Here is a 17338-nt window from a genome sequence, read left to right as displayed (position 1 = left end):
CATACATGGCTCGCAGATATTATGATGCACTCACATGAACGTAACCACTTTATCGATAGGGCGATTACTGTAGTTCGGTGCTTCGACACGTCACAATATTAATGGTTGTTATACATTAATGTATGAGCACCGTAATATGACATGATAGTCAGCAGATCAGATAGCCAGAACTAGACCGTGCTTAGACCGTGATATCACTCTCACGTGTCGACACGGCACGACACGACACACATTGAGCTAAGTCATGCTGAGCCGGCACAACCAATTTTGACATGAACCACGAAACGGGTCGGTGCGGTGCCTCACGGCCCAAGTCCCACCTCCGTCTCTCCCCGAGCCGGCCCAGCGGCACTTCGGCTTCTCTCCTTTTCACAAGTACTCCACGTAGCGAAAAACCGTGTTAGGGTATTGAGTAGTCGCAGCAGGTGTGGGCGAACTCGTCGGGAAAATCTCCCCGGCGAAGTCTGCCAAACCCCAACCGTGCCCTATCCACCAATGCCGGCGGCGATGGCCGGCACCACAGGAGGCGGCGGAGGCGGCAGCGGCCGGACCCTCGATTGCCGCAGCTTCTGGAAGGCCGGCGCGTTCGAGGCCGCGTCCGCCCCCTCTCGCGAGTTCCACGGTATGCCCCCACTCCTCGAGTGTCCCCCTTACCTGTAGCTTCCGCCAAACTTCGGTGCGGATTGTGGGTTGCTGATGCGGTTGCCCGCGGCCCCGCGGTTGCAGATGCTCTTGAGGCAGGGGACTTCGATCGCGCCCGCGTTCACCCCAAGTTCCTCCACACCAACGCGACCTCTCACAAGTGGGCATTCGGAGGTTGGTGCCAATCTGCCTACCCTACCACTTTTGTGTGTAATTTGTTTTGTATCCTCTGTGTGGGTCAAATCAGGTCGCGGCTGCAGTTTTACATATTAGGGATGAGTTTGTCGTGTTAAATTGATATTGATAGCCCTAAGGCTGTTAGGGTAAAAGGGAGAAAAACTAGTTTTCTGAGATTGTTCGGTGTGAATGTGTGCCGAACCATTGTTACTGTTTATGTTAATGTTTTTTGACTATGTGTTTTCTGACTGAAGAAACCTTTCTGGGACCATCTTAAAAAAATCTTAGATGTCATATACAAATTCATTGTTCAACGTGCATCAGTGGTGCATGCTTTGCTATTTGCATCAATGATGTTTTTTTAGCCTTGCTCTTTAGATTTCTGCCTACATGTTTTTTCCCCATTGTCAACCTGTGAAGAGATAAGGGACCATCACTTCATCTTTTGAAGCATTGTTGACATAAGGATATCAATAATGTGCTAGCTCCTTTTCCTTTTAAAATATTGGCTGGATTTTAAGATGACACTTTCAGTTAACTGAAAGTCTGGGAACACATAATCCTGAGTTGCATTGATCATTCATAATGCTAGACTTGTGCCAGTTAGGGTGGATCTTTGAAAACATACCTTGTTAACCATGTAGCATATCGACAAGACACATAAGAATGAGCTAACTATTTCTTTTGAAAAAAAGACAAAATGATTGGAAAGTTAGATAAGAAGGTTAAACTTACTAGCTTTCGTAGTAAATGATACTGTATATAATTTTGCATTCTCACTAGACATATTCAGATGGACAAAAATGTAAATCCTGATTTTCATTTTTTCCCTTTCACCCTCCTGATCCAAAATCTCCTTACTGTCAGCTGAGATGATCATTATTTTCTATTCCTATTCTGTTGGAACACAGAAAATAAAGCAAATTAGTTGTGTAACTATTCTTGCTGTTGTGTTACCTGTCTCAAAAAATAGATATACCTAGTACTGGATTTACACATATCCTAGCATTATGGATTTGGACAGAGGATATGTCTAATCCTGCACTAGGTTTTCTATTTTCAGATGGAGGTAGTAGTTGTTAATAGATAAAATTGGCAATTTGCCACTCAATAGTGGCACTTGAAGATTTGCCGCCATATATCTCACTGGTATGCAGGCCCCTGATTCCACATGTTATTGAAATATAGTAAAATGCAAAATTTTCTTGATTGTCCAATGTGTATATCAATGGGATTTGCGTACAGCAAAATGCATTGCGTGCTGCCCCACCTTCTTACCTTATTGCATTGATCTGTCCATGACCTCTCTTTGGCTCTTCCTTTTAAGGAATAATGTAGATAAAATGGCTGAATGAAATTGTTTTTGTTCAATGTTTACATCATCAAAACAAAATGAAGAACTAGATGGTGTGATAATTTTCATAGTGACTGTTTTCTATGTTCAGTGTTCAAGTTATGTGTTGTCATGGTCAACATTTCCTTACATTTTGCTTCTTGTTATTTTCTATTGCAGCTATAGCTGAACTTCTTGACAATGCAGTAGATGAGGTCTGTAGTACCTTCTGGAAACTTCATAGTTTCATACATTATCTTCAAGATTGTTAATCACCTATAATTGTCTTGAGTAATTGTTGGGGTACTGTATTGCTTATAGCATTAAATATAATTTCCTGCTGATATGGTGTCGCAGATTTGCAATGGTGCCACATTTGTAAAAGTGGATAAAAGCGTCAACTTGAAAGACAATAGCCCAATGCTGTTTTTTCAAGGTAATCAGATTCAATACAAAACATGAAAGTGGATGCAACTAGTTGAGTAGACTGTGGAGTTCATATAATGTTCCTATTAATAAGTATTAAGTTGGAGCTGTTGTAGATGATGGAGGAGGAATGGATCCTGAAGGGGTTCGACGATGCATGAGTCTTGGATTCTCAACCAAGAAATCAAAGAAAACCATTGGCCAGTGTAAGTCTCATCTTGTTTCCATGGGAAGATTTGAGAACTTTGACTAATCTCTGAAGGCTTTCGAATAGGAGCTTAATAGTATACTAAATTCTTAATTTTATTTTAAGAATTCTGCTCTGCATTTCAATGAGTCTACTAGATTGAGAAAGCAAACCTGCAAAAAAGAGAACGCAATAATAATGAATAATTTTGCTACCTTCCCAATAGTATTTTAAATTATTTCCAATTAACACTCCCTGTGCTGTTTATGATATGGTACTGTCCTTTTTTCATTTCATGGAGTGCACGAGGATTAGGCTTGACTCAAGTTATCATGATGTATCAGCATGTGTAAGCAATACAAAAGATACCATTGAAGCTAGTCTGCATCTGGAAGATGTCTAAACAACAGTTGTATATTTCTCTGAGTTGAAAGATGGATTGTTTCCTAATCAGTACAAAATAGTTGGAGATCTCCAAATGTTAATCTATGTACTGTTTATAACTTCTATTCCTTACAAAATGGAAATGTCCTTTACTTTTATCACCAATTTTGCTGCTTGTATAAATGCAATTCCATTTGTGCATTGTTTGTGATATTATAATCTTAAACTGTCATTGAGGACTGTTTTGGTTCAAATATTTGCAACAATTGTTTTCTTTTAGTATGTAGGAATTTTATGCTTTTATTTCAAAAACAGTACTGAATGACTTTTGGTTGTTCATTTTGCACCTTTCTCCACAACACAGATGGAAATGGCTTTAAGACAAGCACAATGAGACTTGGTGCTGATGCAATAGTGTTTACTCGTGCAAATCGTGGAAGGTAAATACTTTTCATGTCAGTCTTTGTTTATTAATATGTTTCTAAAGAATTCATGGCACCTTAACTTCTGCAACTATCAGTGTTAATGACAGCGTTCTTTCTTCTGTAGTAATATTACCTTGAGTATTGGTTTGCTCTCTTACACTTTCTTGAGGAGAACTATGAAGGATGATATAGTTGTCCCCATGGTATGTAACATTGATACAATACTGTATTTTCCATGCATTATTTTCTGTCTATAGCTGACATCTTCCATGTTTCTTACAGCTCGATTTTAAAATCCAAGATGGCCACATTGTACCTTTGGTGTATGGTTCACAGGGTGATTGGGACAGCAGCTTGAAGATAATACTGGACTGGTCCCCTTTTTCTTCAAAGGAAGAACTGCTACAACAGGTAACATCTGTCCCAGACTTTTTTACGTTCATTATTAAGGCATTTCGAAATCGATTACTGAGCTTTAGGATATTGCTCCTATATTTGTTTGATATAGTTCATGTATTATTGATTTTTGATCAAAGGTCAAAACCAAATGTGCATCCAATCACCCATAACTTGAGATGAACTAATAGGCAGATAAAGATGGACACATTACAATCTGATACTGTTTTGTTGTTTTAATCTAATTTGTTTGCATTCAGGTAATATATGGACAATGATAAGGTTTCGTAGTACAATAGGCCTATTGAATTTGAGTGCACGATAACTTTCTTATGAAAGTGCATGCGTGAAAACAACAATCAATTGGGCACATGCATGTTTCATTAAGATAATTATTACTTTTCTGTTTCCAATTCATTGGAATAACCATTGGTGGTGCTTCTGTCAGCTAATTGGTTAACAATTTACTGATAGTTCATAACATATTTTTCCTGCTTAGGACCTTTACCCAGTATAAGTTTCTTCCTTTTGACTGAAGGGCGATTATTGTTCTCTGTATTTCCACAAAACAGTTCAACTTCTGATCTCTCTCTTCATCTTGGATTAGATCTGTCGTTGAACTTATGCTGCTTTCCGAAATGTAGATATGTAAACCAGATTGGCAAGTTGGAGATGATCCTAACACTTGCTAACTAATCAAACCAGCACACTTGGAGCTGTCCCTTGAGCAGCATGGTCTGCTTCAGGCAATAATTTTTTTTTTTTTTGAAAACACGACGGCAGAAGGCCTGCCGGAATATATTAGAAGGAATAAAAGTTGTTACAAAAAGAGAAAAGAAAAGAAACGAGATTACATTGGGAGGAAGCTGCTAGAAGAGGGGGAAAGCTCTCAGGGAGGTCGAAAAGCCAAGCGTCTTAAATCTATCTCTAGTTTTATTTTGCGGGCTACTTGAATGGCTGTGTTGTGCTGACTGTTGAAGACTCTACCATTTCTCTCTATCCAGATGTGCCACCAAGTTGTTATTAGGGATCCTATTAAGTTCTTATGCAGAGATTTCGGTTTGATTTCGCAGAAGGATCTCCACCATTCCCTTAGAATCTTGTTATTTGGCAATAATCTACTCACAATAATTAGTTAATTACCTAAATGAACTCAATAACCAATTGAATGCTTTGAATTGAGCTTACATCATAAACGTTCTTTCCCTCATTTGTGGCACTAATTAACACATTTACATCTGGTTTTACAAATACCTCTACAACATGGGAAAGGGAACAATTAATATATGGCTATTGCTGTTATATTTCTTACACATTTTACCACCAGATCTTAATTCTTCCAAAATGTTGTTGTCCAGAATGTTTTTTCCACTGCTTGCTAGGCGCACATGCATTACTTATTCTTGTTTCTTCGTTGACAAGCTGAATTTGTAATTTTTCTGTAGTGATCGCGATCACCTTCTTTTTGACTCATAACTAGTTTTTGTTACATATATACTGATAATTTTCTTGTGCATTCAGTTTGAGGATATTGTTGGTCATGGAACTAAGGTGGCAATATACAATTTATGGATGAACGACGATGGCCTTTTAGAACTTGACTTTGAGGATGATGATGAGGCAAGTTGTCATATAATTTTTTCTTTTGAGAACGCAAGAGGTATGCGTTTCATTTCATTAAGGAGAAGGAAAAACAATACAGAGGAGAAAAACCTGGAGGTCTCTCACTTTGAAACACACACAAACACAACACACGCACAGGCCAGGCCACCCAGCAGGCCTAGCTTGAAGGGGTTGTTTACTCCCAAGGCAGCTTAAGAAGCGCCAGCTAAACCCCAAAGTCTCTGCTCCTGCTCAACTGTTTGCACGACCATTGCAGTGCTAGGAGTTGTTTGCACGACAGTTTTCATATAATTTTCATTGCAATTTCAATGCCTGGTCATGCTAATATAGGTTATAGGCATAAAAAAAGACAAATGGTGCATATGATTTTCCTCACCATACTTTTGAAAATAATTTGAATATTGACTGATATATTCTATCTTACAATTCTTTCAAGGCAGAAAGGAAAGATAATTGTCTGCGAACTAATGTGATATTTGCTGGAATAATGACAATCATGATTTATCAGGGATTAGTTTATTATTGGAAATCTGATGGGCAGATAGATGCATACTGGTTTTTGTATTCTTGCAGAGCAGTGTATTTGTAGATGTTCTCACACTTGCACATTGATAATTGAACTGTGATTAATGTGTTTCTTAAGTTCTTGCAGACCATGGTTGCCTTCCATTCCCCTATTGTTTTACCTGTTTTAGTTCATGTTTTGTTGTTCATTTTTCAGGACATATTACTCAGAGATCAAGATAAAGCCAGCGGCGGAGTGTCAAAGGCCCAAAAAGAAATTGTTCAGCAACATATATCCCACAGACTCAGATTTTCATTGCGAGTAGGTTTTGCTTCTTTTTGTACTCTGAATCTACTCCTATACAGTTTTATTACAATTTGTGTTTGTCCATATGCAGGCGTATACTTCCATCCTTTACCTTAAGAAGTTTGAAAATTTCCAAATTATATTAAGAGGAAAACCCATTGAACAGATAAGGATTGCTGATGAGCTAAAGTTTAAGAAAGTAGTTACCTACAAACCTCAAGTTGCACACGATTCTCAAGTGGTATGTAAATTTGTTCAAACTTGTCTGATACTTTCATTTGCTTCTCTTGTTAGTGTATTCTGCATGTAGTGCTCACTCATTTACTTATGCAAGTTATCTGCAGTGGATAATCATGTGTCATGCCCTGAGTTCATCTGATTGTTCCTTTTGTCTTTATGTGAAATTACAGAAGTAGTCAATGCCTTGTATTTTCCAACTTATTATTTTGTCATGAACATCTCCTGTTTTTGTTAACAACATTTTGTTTACTTTGTTTGGAACCACATTGAAACTAAACCGCAGGTTGCAGTGAAAGTAGACGTTGGCTTTGCAAAGGAGGCACCTGTTCTGGGGATTTTTGGGATGAATGTTTACCATAAAAATCGACTAATAATGGTAACCACTCTCTCCATACATGAGTTATTTGTCCATGTATTCTTTCGTCATTCCCATTTTTTCTGTCATCCATCATTTTGCTTTGATGTCAGTATGTAGGAGCAGGGTTTCTCCTATCAGTGAAGGATGCCCTTGCACTTCTACTGAGAACTTAGGTTTATCTAATAATCTAATATACCAGCTGTCCAGCTGTATGTGGGATGCCAAAAAGACGAGGGACAATTCCCAATACTAGATAGCCATGCAATACTTTGTAGATAGATTTATTTTCAATTCGCATACTACTTTGTGACAATTTGCTTCTTTTCAGTCTCTCATAACTCAACTAGTAGATTTCTGGAATGATATAAGGGTCTTAATGCCAGCTGTTATGTCAATTGTTTTAATAAATGCATCTTCTTCCTTAATTCTGGCTGAGGTTGCTTTATATGCACAAAGTCTAGTTCTCCAAGAAAACTTTTGGGGTCGACAGCAGAAGTCAGTTCAATTCATAAACTTTTCTGCTCTTGGGGAAAAAAGATGGAAAATTCGAAATTTGAGCTAATTTTGAACCAAATTGCAAATTTGAAAACCCATAACAAATTGCCAAAAAAAACATCTTGGGGATCAACAGAATGAAAATTTTGAAAAATTCAAAAAAGAATTTTCTTTGGGGAGGGCAGATATATCAGATGACCAAAGGACCAAAAGACTTGAAATTTTGGAAATTTAAGTGAAAGTACATAACCCTACCTTACATTTGTCCTTTCCAAATTTCTCTCCAATTGAAATAAGATACTGCCCCAGTCCCAGAATATAAGGAGTTTATAATTGGGCACAGGTATTAAGAAAGTTGGTGGAATTAAATTGCGGAAATTTTTTGATTGGTTGAGAAGAGAAAGTAGGCGGAAAACTTTACTGGTGAAAGTTTGTGATTAGTTGAAAAGAGAATGTAGATGTAGAAGTTGTGCTATATTTTAGGACAAATGCTGAATGCTCTAAGTTGTTATATTTTGGGGCGGTGGGAGTATGAAACTAGCTTACTGCTGACATAGTGTATTTTAGCAAATTGTCACAAAACAGAGTGTCCTATGGCAGAGACATTTTTTAAGTGTCCAATGGAATTACGACAAATATATGGTGTCCTATAGCAAATATTGATGAGGGAAAATGTCTATTTGTAAATTGTAACCTTTGAATTGTAGCACTGTCATTTTTTAAATAAATATATCATAGGGTAGGAAAAATTCTGTACACACTGGAATTACAAATTTCATTTTAGAGTTCCAATCTCCAATGTTTTCTTTTGCTCTTTGATAAGTTGTATTTCCAGCCATTTTTTTTATAATTTCTGGTACCATATTGTTTCTATGATAGTATGCTGAGAAATGCCCAGCGGTCTTCCGGCTAGCTCCACGAGACAGTGGGGTAGCCAGCCTAGGTTCAAAGCCTCACTTCTACCTATTTAATTGATATTAGGTCCTTCTCTAATATCCAAGTTTTTTTTTTCTATGATACTATGCTTGCTTTCTGTTAATTTATGAACAAACCAACTTGATGAGAGATCTATAAATGCTAACCATGATGCTAATATAGTTTAGTGGATGTTTTTCATTGCTTAAAATTAAGGTGCTTAACTTGGTCTTGCAATTTAAAATGTATTCTAGCAGGTCCAATTATCAATGCAGATAGGTTGGAACTGATTTTCTATTTTTTTTTGTTTCTTTGCAGCCCTTCTGGAAGGTCCTTCAAGAGGGATCTAGTAGAGGGAGAAGTGTTGTTGGTGAGTTTTATGTTCGATTCTGCCATTACTCATATTTCGCAGTGTTTCTCTCTATATAACAACTTTCATGTCTTAGGTGTACTGGAGGCAAATTTCATTGAGCCGGCACATGACAAACAAGATTTTGAGAGAACTCCACTATTTATTCGACTAGAAGCTAAGCTTAGACAAATTATCATTGATTATTGGTAAGTACCACTAGTAATTCGGTTAAGTATCCTTGCTTTTGTGACATGAAAAATGCACATTTGGAAAAAGCAGCTCTTTCATGAGTCATGACTATAATCTAGTTATGACTATTGTTACTATTGTTATCATACCACATTTCAATTTCCTTCCCCAATTTTATACTAAGGAGCAAACCTTTTGCTTGTTTCTCTGGTCTAAAAAATAGGCTGTTTGCAACAGTGCCTGTGAACAGTGAAGTATACCTCATTAGATATTACCATCCTGTATTGTGTGTCTTAAGTGCAAATAGTTCGTGCCTTGGGTTCTGCATGCAACCATTTACCTCATTCTGTATGTACTTTTTTTTGGGTAACAAATGGTGTATTTGCAGGAAAGAAAAGTGTCATTTAATAGGTTACCAGCCAGTGGATCCACAATTAAGATCCCAGTACAAGGCTGCTCTCAAAGATTCAGGGAACCCTGGACCTAAGTCTCAGCAGAGAGCTTCCACTAATAGGACTGGAGGGCATACATCAAATTTGCTACCGGAGACGTATGATGATATTGCAGATGTTGGATTGACAGCCAACGGTGCAGGTAACATACCAGCTTCATTTGACTGTTCCTCTTATGATGTATACAGGTGGAGTAATCATATAATTATACAACAAAATCCATTCTTCTGTGTGCTAAATAGCCATGAGCTGTTCTATTCTCTCCCAGTTTTACCTTAATAAAAGCAACTAAGTCTTTGTTGGAACTGATAAATGATGCTTACCTGAAATGCTTTTGTGGCAAATCACATTCTGTATTCCTGCATGAGCATGCATCTGTGGGCTGACTACGCTGCATGCACAATGAAAGCTCTGTTCTCCTCACAGAGCAACATGCTGAGTAGCTAAGTGCTCCTGGAGCAGCGAGTCCACTTGTGAATCTAAATGCAGTGTTGTGCCAAACAGATGAAACAGGATAGAGATATGCACCCCTCCCCCCAATCTTTTGGCTTTTGCTTATGCTTAGAAGCCAAAATTTGAATTTTCAACCTTAAATCTTAAATTTGGAGGTGATTTTGAGATTTTCTTCATCGTAGTTTATTTTTCAGTCTTGGATTTCAGATCGCTATGAACATGTATACAAAAGATTTATTCACAAATTATTTCCGTTTGCAAATATGCAATTTGGTTTTTTCCTTGAAAAAGTGAAAAGATGACCCCGTTACATGCAATAGAATTTATAATCTGTGGTTATGTCATTATGTTTTATATTGGTCCATATACATAGGGCTTTCTGAAATTTGCTCTATTAATTTTCTTGTTATGTAATTCATTATTTATTTATTTATTTATTTATTTTAATTTGACCAGGTTCTGGTGTACAATCATTACGCCAAGCTCAAGGAAAAAGTATGGAGCCAGCAGGCTTGGATGAGGTTTGCAGCTTGCATCTTGTAGGCCTACTATTAAGTAATGTTGCCCTTGTTGGTTGTTCTTAGTTCTTTTGGTTTCTCTGAATCCCTCCATAGCACTTGGTGAAGAGCTGAGTGAATTTTGCCTCCGCTCGTTTCACAGTTTCACACTTCCACTGATGAATCCTGGCTTTATAAGCCTTTGTGATAACATTTATAAACTCAACTGCTCATTTTTCTGTAATAAGGGTCTATCAAACATAAACAACATCTGGTATTTCTTTCGGCTTTAGGTTTGTGTACAGTTCATATGATGCCAATGTATGTTGGATTTTTTAGCCATAATACATTTTTTGCTGGTCCATTTTTGCACCCCTCTAGCATATGGAACACACCGATCTTTAGTTTGCTTTGAATTTTTGGTATTCAGGATTCTGTAGATATTGGTTCTGACGGCACACTTGATCCCAATTTCATGGGAAAGCTGAGTGAAGAAAACATTGCTCTGTTCACAAGGTAATATTGATCATTGATGAGTCAACATATAATGAAACTTTAGAAATATACTATCATACATATGTTCAATAGGATGCTGTAAAAAGTACTGTATAACTTTCTGCATATATCATGAAATTGTACTGTTGTTCAGATTTTCCTATTGAATTCTATCATACCTTTTGTTATATATCTATTTTAAGCTCTCTACATTTTTTGGACCATTAATTCTGCCATCAATTTCAAGTTATAGATAAATCATTGAACTGTGTCCCTCAGCCCCACCTGTTGAGTGGATCAACAATTGTCTTTCTAGAGTTGGCTGATTACGCCTTGTAATCAATTAATCAACCATTTTACCTCATATATTGTCTGTCTCGATCACTTTTCACCTGTGTTTTGGTCAACATAAAAAAACTATATCTAGGAAATATAGAATCCTCAAGGAGATCCAGCTTCTCTCTGCTTATTTATCCTCTATGTAGGCAAAAATATGTTGTTACAAGACTTATATTTGGCTTTTGGAATGCCCTTGTATGTAATATATATTTTCTTGTCAGCATAATTCCCTTGTTTACAATTTGTCCTAACATTTAGTTCAATTCATAAAATTGGCAGTATTGTGTTTTGCGTGAAATCATTGTTACCACCTTTTTCTTCGAATTCTAAACCTGAAAATATTTGGTTCAGGCGTGAAGAGCTTCGACAACGAGATACACAGTTGAGACAGACGGTATGCATAACCATCAGAGTAGTTATCTAGTGGTTGAGATCATATTGTATCCCCTGATCACAGTTGAATGATTGTTTCCAGATCTCGCAGCTAGAACAACAGCTAGAGGATACGAAAAGGAAGTGCACTCAGCTTGCTGATGACTTGAAGGTACGGAAAAGCCAGCAACAGCAGCAGCCCCCTTACATATGAAGGTTAGTTTTAGCTACATATAACATCTTATTTTATCTATGAGCTGAGTTTCTAATTTCGCTATATAATAGTTCTTTAATCTCAAAATCGTATGTACAATAATATAGCATGTGAGAACTTAACAATTTAAATTAAGCTTAAAAGGCTATTACTTTCATAGCTTTTCTTGGTATTATCTTAACATCGCCTATCATATTTGCTAAAACTCATGGTTGGTACCTAGCAAATGAAATTCTTATATAGTTATTAGTTTGAAGGATAAGTGCACATGCCTTTCTTATAGTTGCTTGCTTATTGTAATGGTTGTGCCTCAGAGTTCTTAAAACTGGTGATACCTGGCCAGTTTATTTGGTAGTACCTTTATTCCCATTTTCTAATATATGAAACACCAACCGTACCTACGATTGTTTTTGCCAGATTTGCTGATAATTTAAGAAGGGTAAGGAAGCAGAAAGATGTAAAGGGAAACATAATAAATTATGGCTGCCTGTAATTTTTAGGAAGGGACGATATTAACTTACCTGGCCACACTGAGATTTCCCTTAAGGACTAAATTTTAAACCCAGCAGTTGATTTACACTGGTAACTAGATTTGGTTGTTTAACATGATTGAGCTTTTGTTGTTCATTGATTTATTTCCATTTTGGATGCCCCCAATTAAAGCATCTGCAACATATTATCCACTTATTCCTGTAAGATACGACCTAGAATCAGGGTTTTCAAAACCGCAGGTAACCTCCACGGTTACCATGGTTTTCAGTCAAACTGATGAGATGCAATAGTGGATACGGGCGGTTTAGTTTGAATGTTATTCGGCCGAATACAATTTTTTTCGTAAACATGTGGAGAAAATCATGATAATACATATGTAGTTATAAATCAGTTTGGTGAAAGAAATTTTGCGAAAATAATGTTGGTGGGATCAAATTCTATGCCAAAACCGAGAAAATTGGGGAAAATGAATAAAGTTATTTGATTGTATCATTTCTGATTCTATCATTTGACACTATAATATTTGTATAATAAACACTAAAACATTTCTACTAATTGATATTGTATCATGTACATGCATGAACTTAAAATATCAATTTGTGCAGTATATTGATTAGTCAATTGGGAAATTGTGATTTATAATTGTTTGAAAGTCAAACATTTTGCAAAGGCCATGCCGAATTTTCTAGTTTGCAATTAATATATCCTACATGTACCAAATATATTATACTATTTATTTCCAACTTTTCCACATTTTTCTTAGACATTTTAGCACCTTTTTCATTTCTATTTGCCTCGGAAACAACATGCAGTGGTTTAACCCCCAAACTGCACGGTAACTGCGAGAAAACCGCAGAGAAACCGTTGAAACTACGGATTTGAATTCAAATTTTTAGAGTGTGAATTTGTGGCTGTTTTTGCTGTTTCGGCAATTAATGCCCTACTGCCGGGGCAGCGGCTTTGGCTCCAAAAGCAGTTTTGGACACCCTGCCTAGAATCAGCACCTTTAGACCGTACTTACTAGGCTAGTGATGCTGTTCACATGCGGGTACTAATTCAGGTGAAATAATACATGAGTGATTACTGTTTATGGTGATAGTTAAGAGATAAGTTTAAATTGAATTTGTTACCTACTTTAAGTTGGGGGTAGATTCCCAAGTATCAAATCCTCCTATGTCCATTGAATTCTTCAACATAAAATTTGTTGTCCTTGAATGCAAAATAAGGGTATGCCTTACCTACTCGCAATCCATTTTGCTTATTCTCTTGGGGATGATGATCGTACCAAAGTTTTATAAAACAGGCAGAACTCTAGGACCGTAACTATGCTTTAATTGTTTAAAAGGGGAACCCTGTCATGGTAAAAAAAAGGGTAAACCTGCTCGGTTATTCTGTTTGTAGGTACCAAGTAAACATGATCAATTTTGCAATTTCAGCAATTCAATGCATGAATAGAATGCTATTCTTGATCAATAGCATCTGTTAGGTCAAAAAAGTCACTGGCTAACACATGTATTTTTTTTCCAGCTTAGTTTATCGGTGGACCACGTATGCGTGAGCAATAGCTTTACAAACGACCTAATGTGTGAAGTTCTGACCTTGCTAGTACTTTTGTCAGTAGTAAATTAGGTTAGCTCTAACCCAATAGTTCAGTCACGTCAAGGAACTGTAGTAGTAAGTACATCAGAATCCTGTGTCCACAAACTCGACAGTATGAGATGTATAAATGAAGTGACATCTTCGATTCAAGCTTCTGTGGGTCAACTGTTAACCATACTCAAATTTCCATTGCATTTTTGTGTACAGTGGGAAGTAACCTGTAACACCATAAGAGCGAAGTTGTTTAATGGTTTAACCTGTAACAGTGGGAAGACAACCTGAATGAACTGGTGAGATGATATTTCTGAATGACTCAGAAGCTGAAATGTCACGCAATGTCTTCAATTTGCAGCTCATGTCAGCCACTTGGGACACTTATTTTTATTGTTAGGCAATTCTTTTGTTTCCCCAAGCACTTGAACAAAGCACTCGTGACACTGAATGTAATTGCAGTGGTTGGTAACGTTTTTGTCCTATCTTATGTGCACAAATGTATAAGTTCATCTTTCTGTTTAACGGTACATCGACAGTTGGAGCAAAATTTCGGTGGGAGATATCGGGATTTGGACTCAATCCGCATGACAGATAACACAATCAGAAAGGCACAGTACCAGTGACTGTCCTATGCCTGGGATCTGTCAGTATGGAATGAACATTTACAAATCCGGCTTGCTTCATCGTCTCCTCCAAATCCAGCATGTAGTATTCATCGATGAACGGTTCTGTGCTCTTCATCAGAGTGAACAAAACTGGAGATAGTTCCTGAAACATAATGAGGATGTTCATGAGACAAAATGAACATGAACCTACAAATGTTATCAGAGTATGATGCTGAAGCTTGCCTGGAGTACTTTGGATTTTGGCTGCCATGGATCAAAAGAATAGATGCAGTCAGATTAGTCCATCTTCAGTGTTTACGCTTATGGTCACTGATGGAATGAAACAAAACAAAAATTTCATACTGAATTGTCGGTCAGGGCGATGGTTCCTCCTGGTCGGAGCAGCCTAAATGCTTCGTTCACTAGCCCAGTGATTGCTCGTGCTGGACACTCGTGGCACTACAAAAAGTTATTGAGCTAAACAGGTTAAAGCTTTCTTTGTTCTACTATGCAAAAGAATCCAAATTTGGTAGAAATTTACCACATAAGCAAGGGAGACTAGGTCGAATGAATTTGAGGGCAACCCTGTGGATTCACCATTTGCATGAACCCAACGGATAGGATTTTTCCGGGACAATTTTTCTTCCTTATGTGCCGCAACGGCAAGGAAGTAGGGTGAAAGATCCAAACCCTATATATCATGAAATCGAACATGCACATTAGTGTAAAACCAAGGTAATATATGAAAGAAAAATGTTGCAACACAAACCAATAATCTCTACCAACCTAACATTATTTTGGGGGCATTTCGACAACGATATCCAATGCAAGGCAAACAAAAGTGCCAAGATTAAGACCCGATTGTATGAGTAAGTATATTCATTTCAGTTCAGTGTTCAAATATCTAAATATATATATAAAAATATCATGGGACTGAAATGTCTGAAACAAATGAAAAAATTGGACAGATTTTCGTTGCATTTAAACAATTTTATGCAAAACCCAAACAAATTGCTAACCAAATTTTGACTCAAATTTTGGGACTGAAATCGATAAGCCTGTTTCATTTGCAAGAAACGCGTAAGAAGGTTTGATCACTTACAACAGCTTTTGCCGAAGGGAACTTCTCGGCGAGGTACCGCGTGCTGACTCCAACGGAGCAGCCAACGTCCAGAATGTCATTGATCTGACAATTCCCAGAGTATTTCAGGTGATGCTCCTCAACTGCATTCAGCCAGTTTCCGCGAACAATTTGGTTGGCCTCTTCGATCGAACCAGCGTCAGGTATGGCCCTCTTCGCAATCGACATTGTCGCAGGTTCAGCCTCAGCTGCAGCCTAGCACAGCACAATCAAGAAACACATGCTCAGATCCTCACTCTCTACTTTTACCCCATCCATTTGGCTCATGACTGCATTTATCTCAAGAGTTATAGAATGAAACATCAGAGTGAATGGAAAGAAAATAAGAGAAGTGAATTTGAAATTACCAGCCACGACAGGTTGCCTTCATCATACGCGTGGAATGGGCTCAAATAATCTGACCAAGAGAAGCAAGCCGTCAGTGCCCATGCAAATTCAGTACCAACAACACACGTCAGTCTTAACCTTAAATTACGTGACATAAAACATACCCTCTCCGAATTTTTTTTAATTGACGCCGTTGATTTTTCGATTTACGTTTTACCATTTGTCTTATTCAAAATTTTTATTCAAATATATAAAATTATAAATCATGCTTCAAGTTACTTTAATAGTAAATCAAATCATAACAAAACAATTAATAATTATATAATTTTTTTAATAAGTTAAAGGATCAAACGTAGATCCAAAAAGTTAACAACAATAATTAAAAAACCGGAGGAAATAATTATTTTCAGTACACAACAAGTCAATTCGGTGAACTTTCAAAGGTAATTAAGCGAGATAAGATAGGAAACAAAATGCGATGAACCAAGTAAAGACATGTACAGTCTGGGTAGACGAGGTTGAGGTCGCGTATCCTGTCGAACAGCTCGTACACGTCCGACTCCAGCACCTGCTTCGTCATCTCCCTCCACGGGATGTTCGACTTCTCCGCCGTCCTGCACGCACCGCCCGCGCCACGCCATCGGCATCATCATCTCCTCCAAGAAAACGAACGAACGCGAACGGATTGTCACTACGGAAGATTAATTCTGTCTCTTCTCGCGCGCGCACCTGATGATGACCTCGCGCGAGGCGAGCTTCATGAGGGAGTAGAGCGGCTTGAAGGCGATGAGCGCGCCGACGAGCCGGGACAGCGGCGTCTCGCCCGACCACGCCGGCCGCTCCAGGGACCCCTCCTGCGGCGCCGCTGGCCCGGTGCCGGCGCCGGTGGCCGCAGCGACGACCACCGCGTTGCGGCGCCGGCGGGCGCCGCCGCCGCCGCCGGAACGGAGGCTGCCGGTCGCATTGGCGCCTGCGCGCGCGACGATGGCTGCCATTGCCATTCCCGGTCGCTTTCTCGGGGATTCACCGTTCTTGGCAGCCGGCGCGTGGTGCTCTCTTGAGCTTGAGCTGGATTGACGATGGGTGTAGCTTTCTGCTCGATCTGATTGGTTCTTGGGATTGTGTTGCTATCTCGAGGGAAATGGTGCAGCCAATGAGCTTCTGACGCGTGGATATGTTTTGTTTTTCCTATTTGCAGTTTCATTTTTTTTTTGTGATGGTTCCTGTTATCTCCAGCCAGCCAACTGCCCAAGTTACGAGGCACTCTTATTAGTAATGGCTAGGGCAAATCTCACTGCCGATATACGAATTTGGTGCAATTTAATCGTATAAATTGCTTGTTTCGGTCTATGAACTTGTTTGATGCATCCAAACTAAAGTCAAAAAAAATATGTTATGACTAATT

General features: G+C 38.3%; 2 protein-coding genes across 2 annotated transcripts; one reads left to right on the top strand and one right to left on the bottom strand.

Annotated features, from left to right (window-relative positions):
• The first annotated feature begins 396 nt into the window (after positions 1 to 396).
• On the top strand, positions 397 to 14124 carry LOC102701026 (protein MICRORCHIDIA 1-like). The gene is made up of 20 exons (XM_006662166.3): positions 397 to 622; positions 727 to 816; positions 2333 to 2367; positions 2510 to 2588; positions 2695 to 2784; positions 3514 to 3589; positions 3699 to 3777; positions 3857 to 3985; positions 5492 to 5590; positions 6315 to 6419; positions 6496 to 6645; positions 6928 to 7020; positions 8731 to 8782; positions 8859 to 8970; positions 9342 to 9547; positions 10315 to 10379; positions 10786 to 10871; positions 11541 to 11583; positions 11665 to 11777; positions 13795 to 14124. The coding sequence occupies exons 1-19, from the start codon at positions 496 to 498 to the stop codon at positions 11773 to 11775; spliced, it is 1827 nt and encodes a 608-aa protein (XP_006662229.1). The 5' UTR covers positions 397 to 495; the 3' UTR covers positions 11776 to 11777; positions 13795 to 14124.
• Positions 14125 to 14206: 82 nt separating this feature from the next.
• LOC102700742 lies at positions 14207 to 16983 on the bottom strand. The gene is made up of 8 exons (XM_006662165.3): positions 16663 to 16983; positions 16435 to 16547; positions 15954 to 16003; positions 15568 to 15801; positions 15007 to 15156; positions 14829 to 14924; positions 14709 to 14729; positions 14207 to 14628 (listed from the first exon to the last, which is right to left on the bottom strand). The coding sequence occupies exons 1-8, from the start codon at positions 16932 to 16934 to the stop codon at positions 14461 to 14463; spliced, it is 1104 nt and encodes a 367-aa protein (XP_006662228.2). The 5' UTR covers positions 16935 to 16983; the 3' UTR covers positions 14207 to 14460.
• Positions 16984 to 17338: the final 355 nt, after the last annotated feature.

This window comes from Oryza brachyantha, chromosome 10, assembly GCF_000231095.2.
Source record: "Oryza brachyantha chromosome 10, ObraRS2, whole genome shotgun sequence".
Classification (NCBI taxonomy): Eukaryota; Viridiplantae; Streptophyta; class Magnoliopsida; order Poales; family Poaceae; genus Oryza; species Oryza brachyantha.
This window is presented reverse-complemented; position numbering and strand designations above follow the sequence as displayed.

Coding starts and splice junctions, on each gene's coding strand:
- LOC102700742 (XM_006662165.3), bottom strand. CDS start 16,934: ATGGCAATGGCAGCCATCGTCGCGCGCGCAGGCGCCAATGCGACCGGC. Junction 16,004..16,434: donor CAACCTCGTCTACCCAGACT/GTACATGTCTTT, acceptor TCTCTTGGTCAG/ATTATTTGAGCCCATTCCAC. Junction 15,157..15,567: donor TCCCTTCGGCAAAAGCTGTT/GTAAGTGATCAA, acceptor CATGATATATAG/GGTTTGGATCTTTCACCCTA.
- LOC102701026 (XM_006662166.3), top strand. CDS start 496: ATGCCGGCGGCGATGGCCGGCACCACAGGAGGCGGCGGAGGCGGCAGC. Junction 6,646..6,927: donor TTGCACACGATTCTCAAGTG/GTATGTAAATTT, acceptor ACTAAACCGCAG/GTTGCAGTGAAAGTAGACGT. Junction 8,783..8,858: donor TAGAGGGAGAAGTGTTGTTG/GTGAGTTTTATG, acceptor TTCATGTCTTAG/GTGTACTGGAGGCAAATTTC.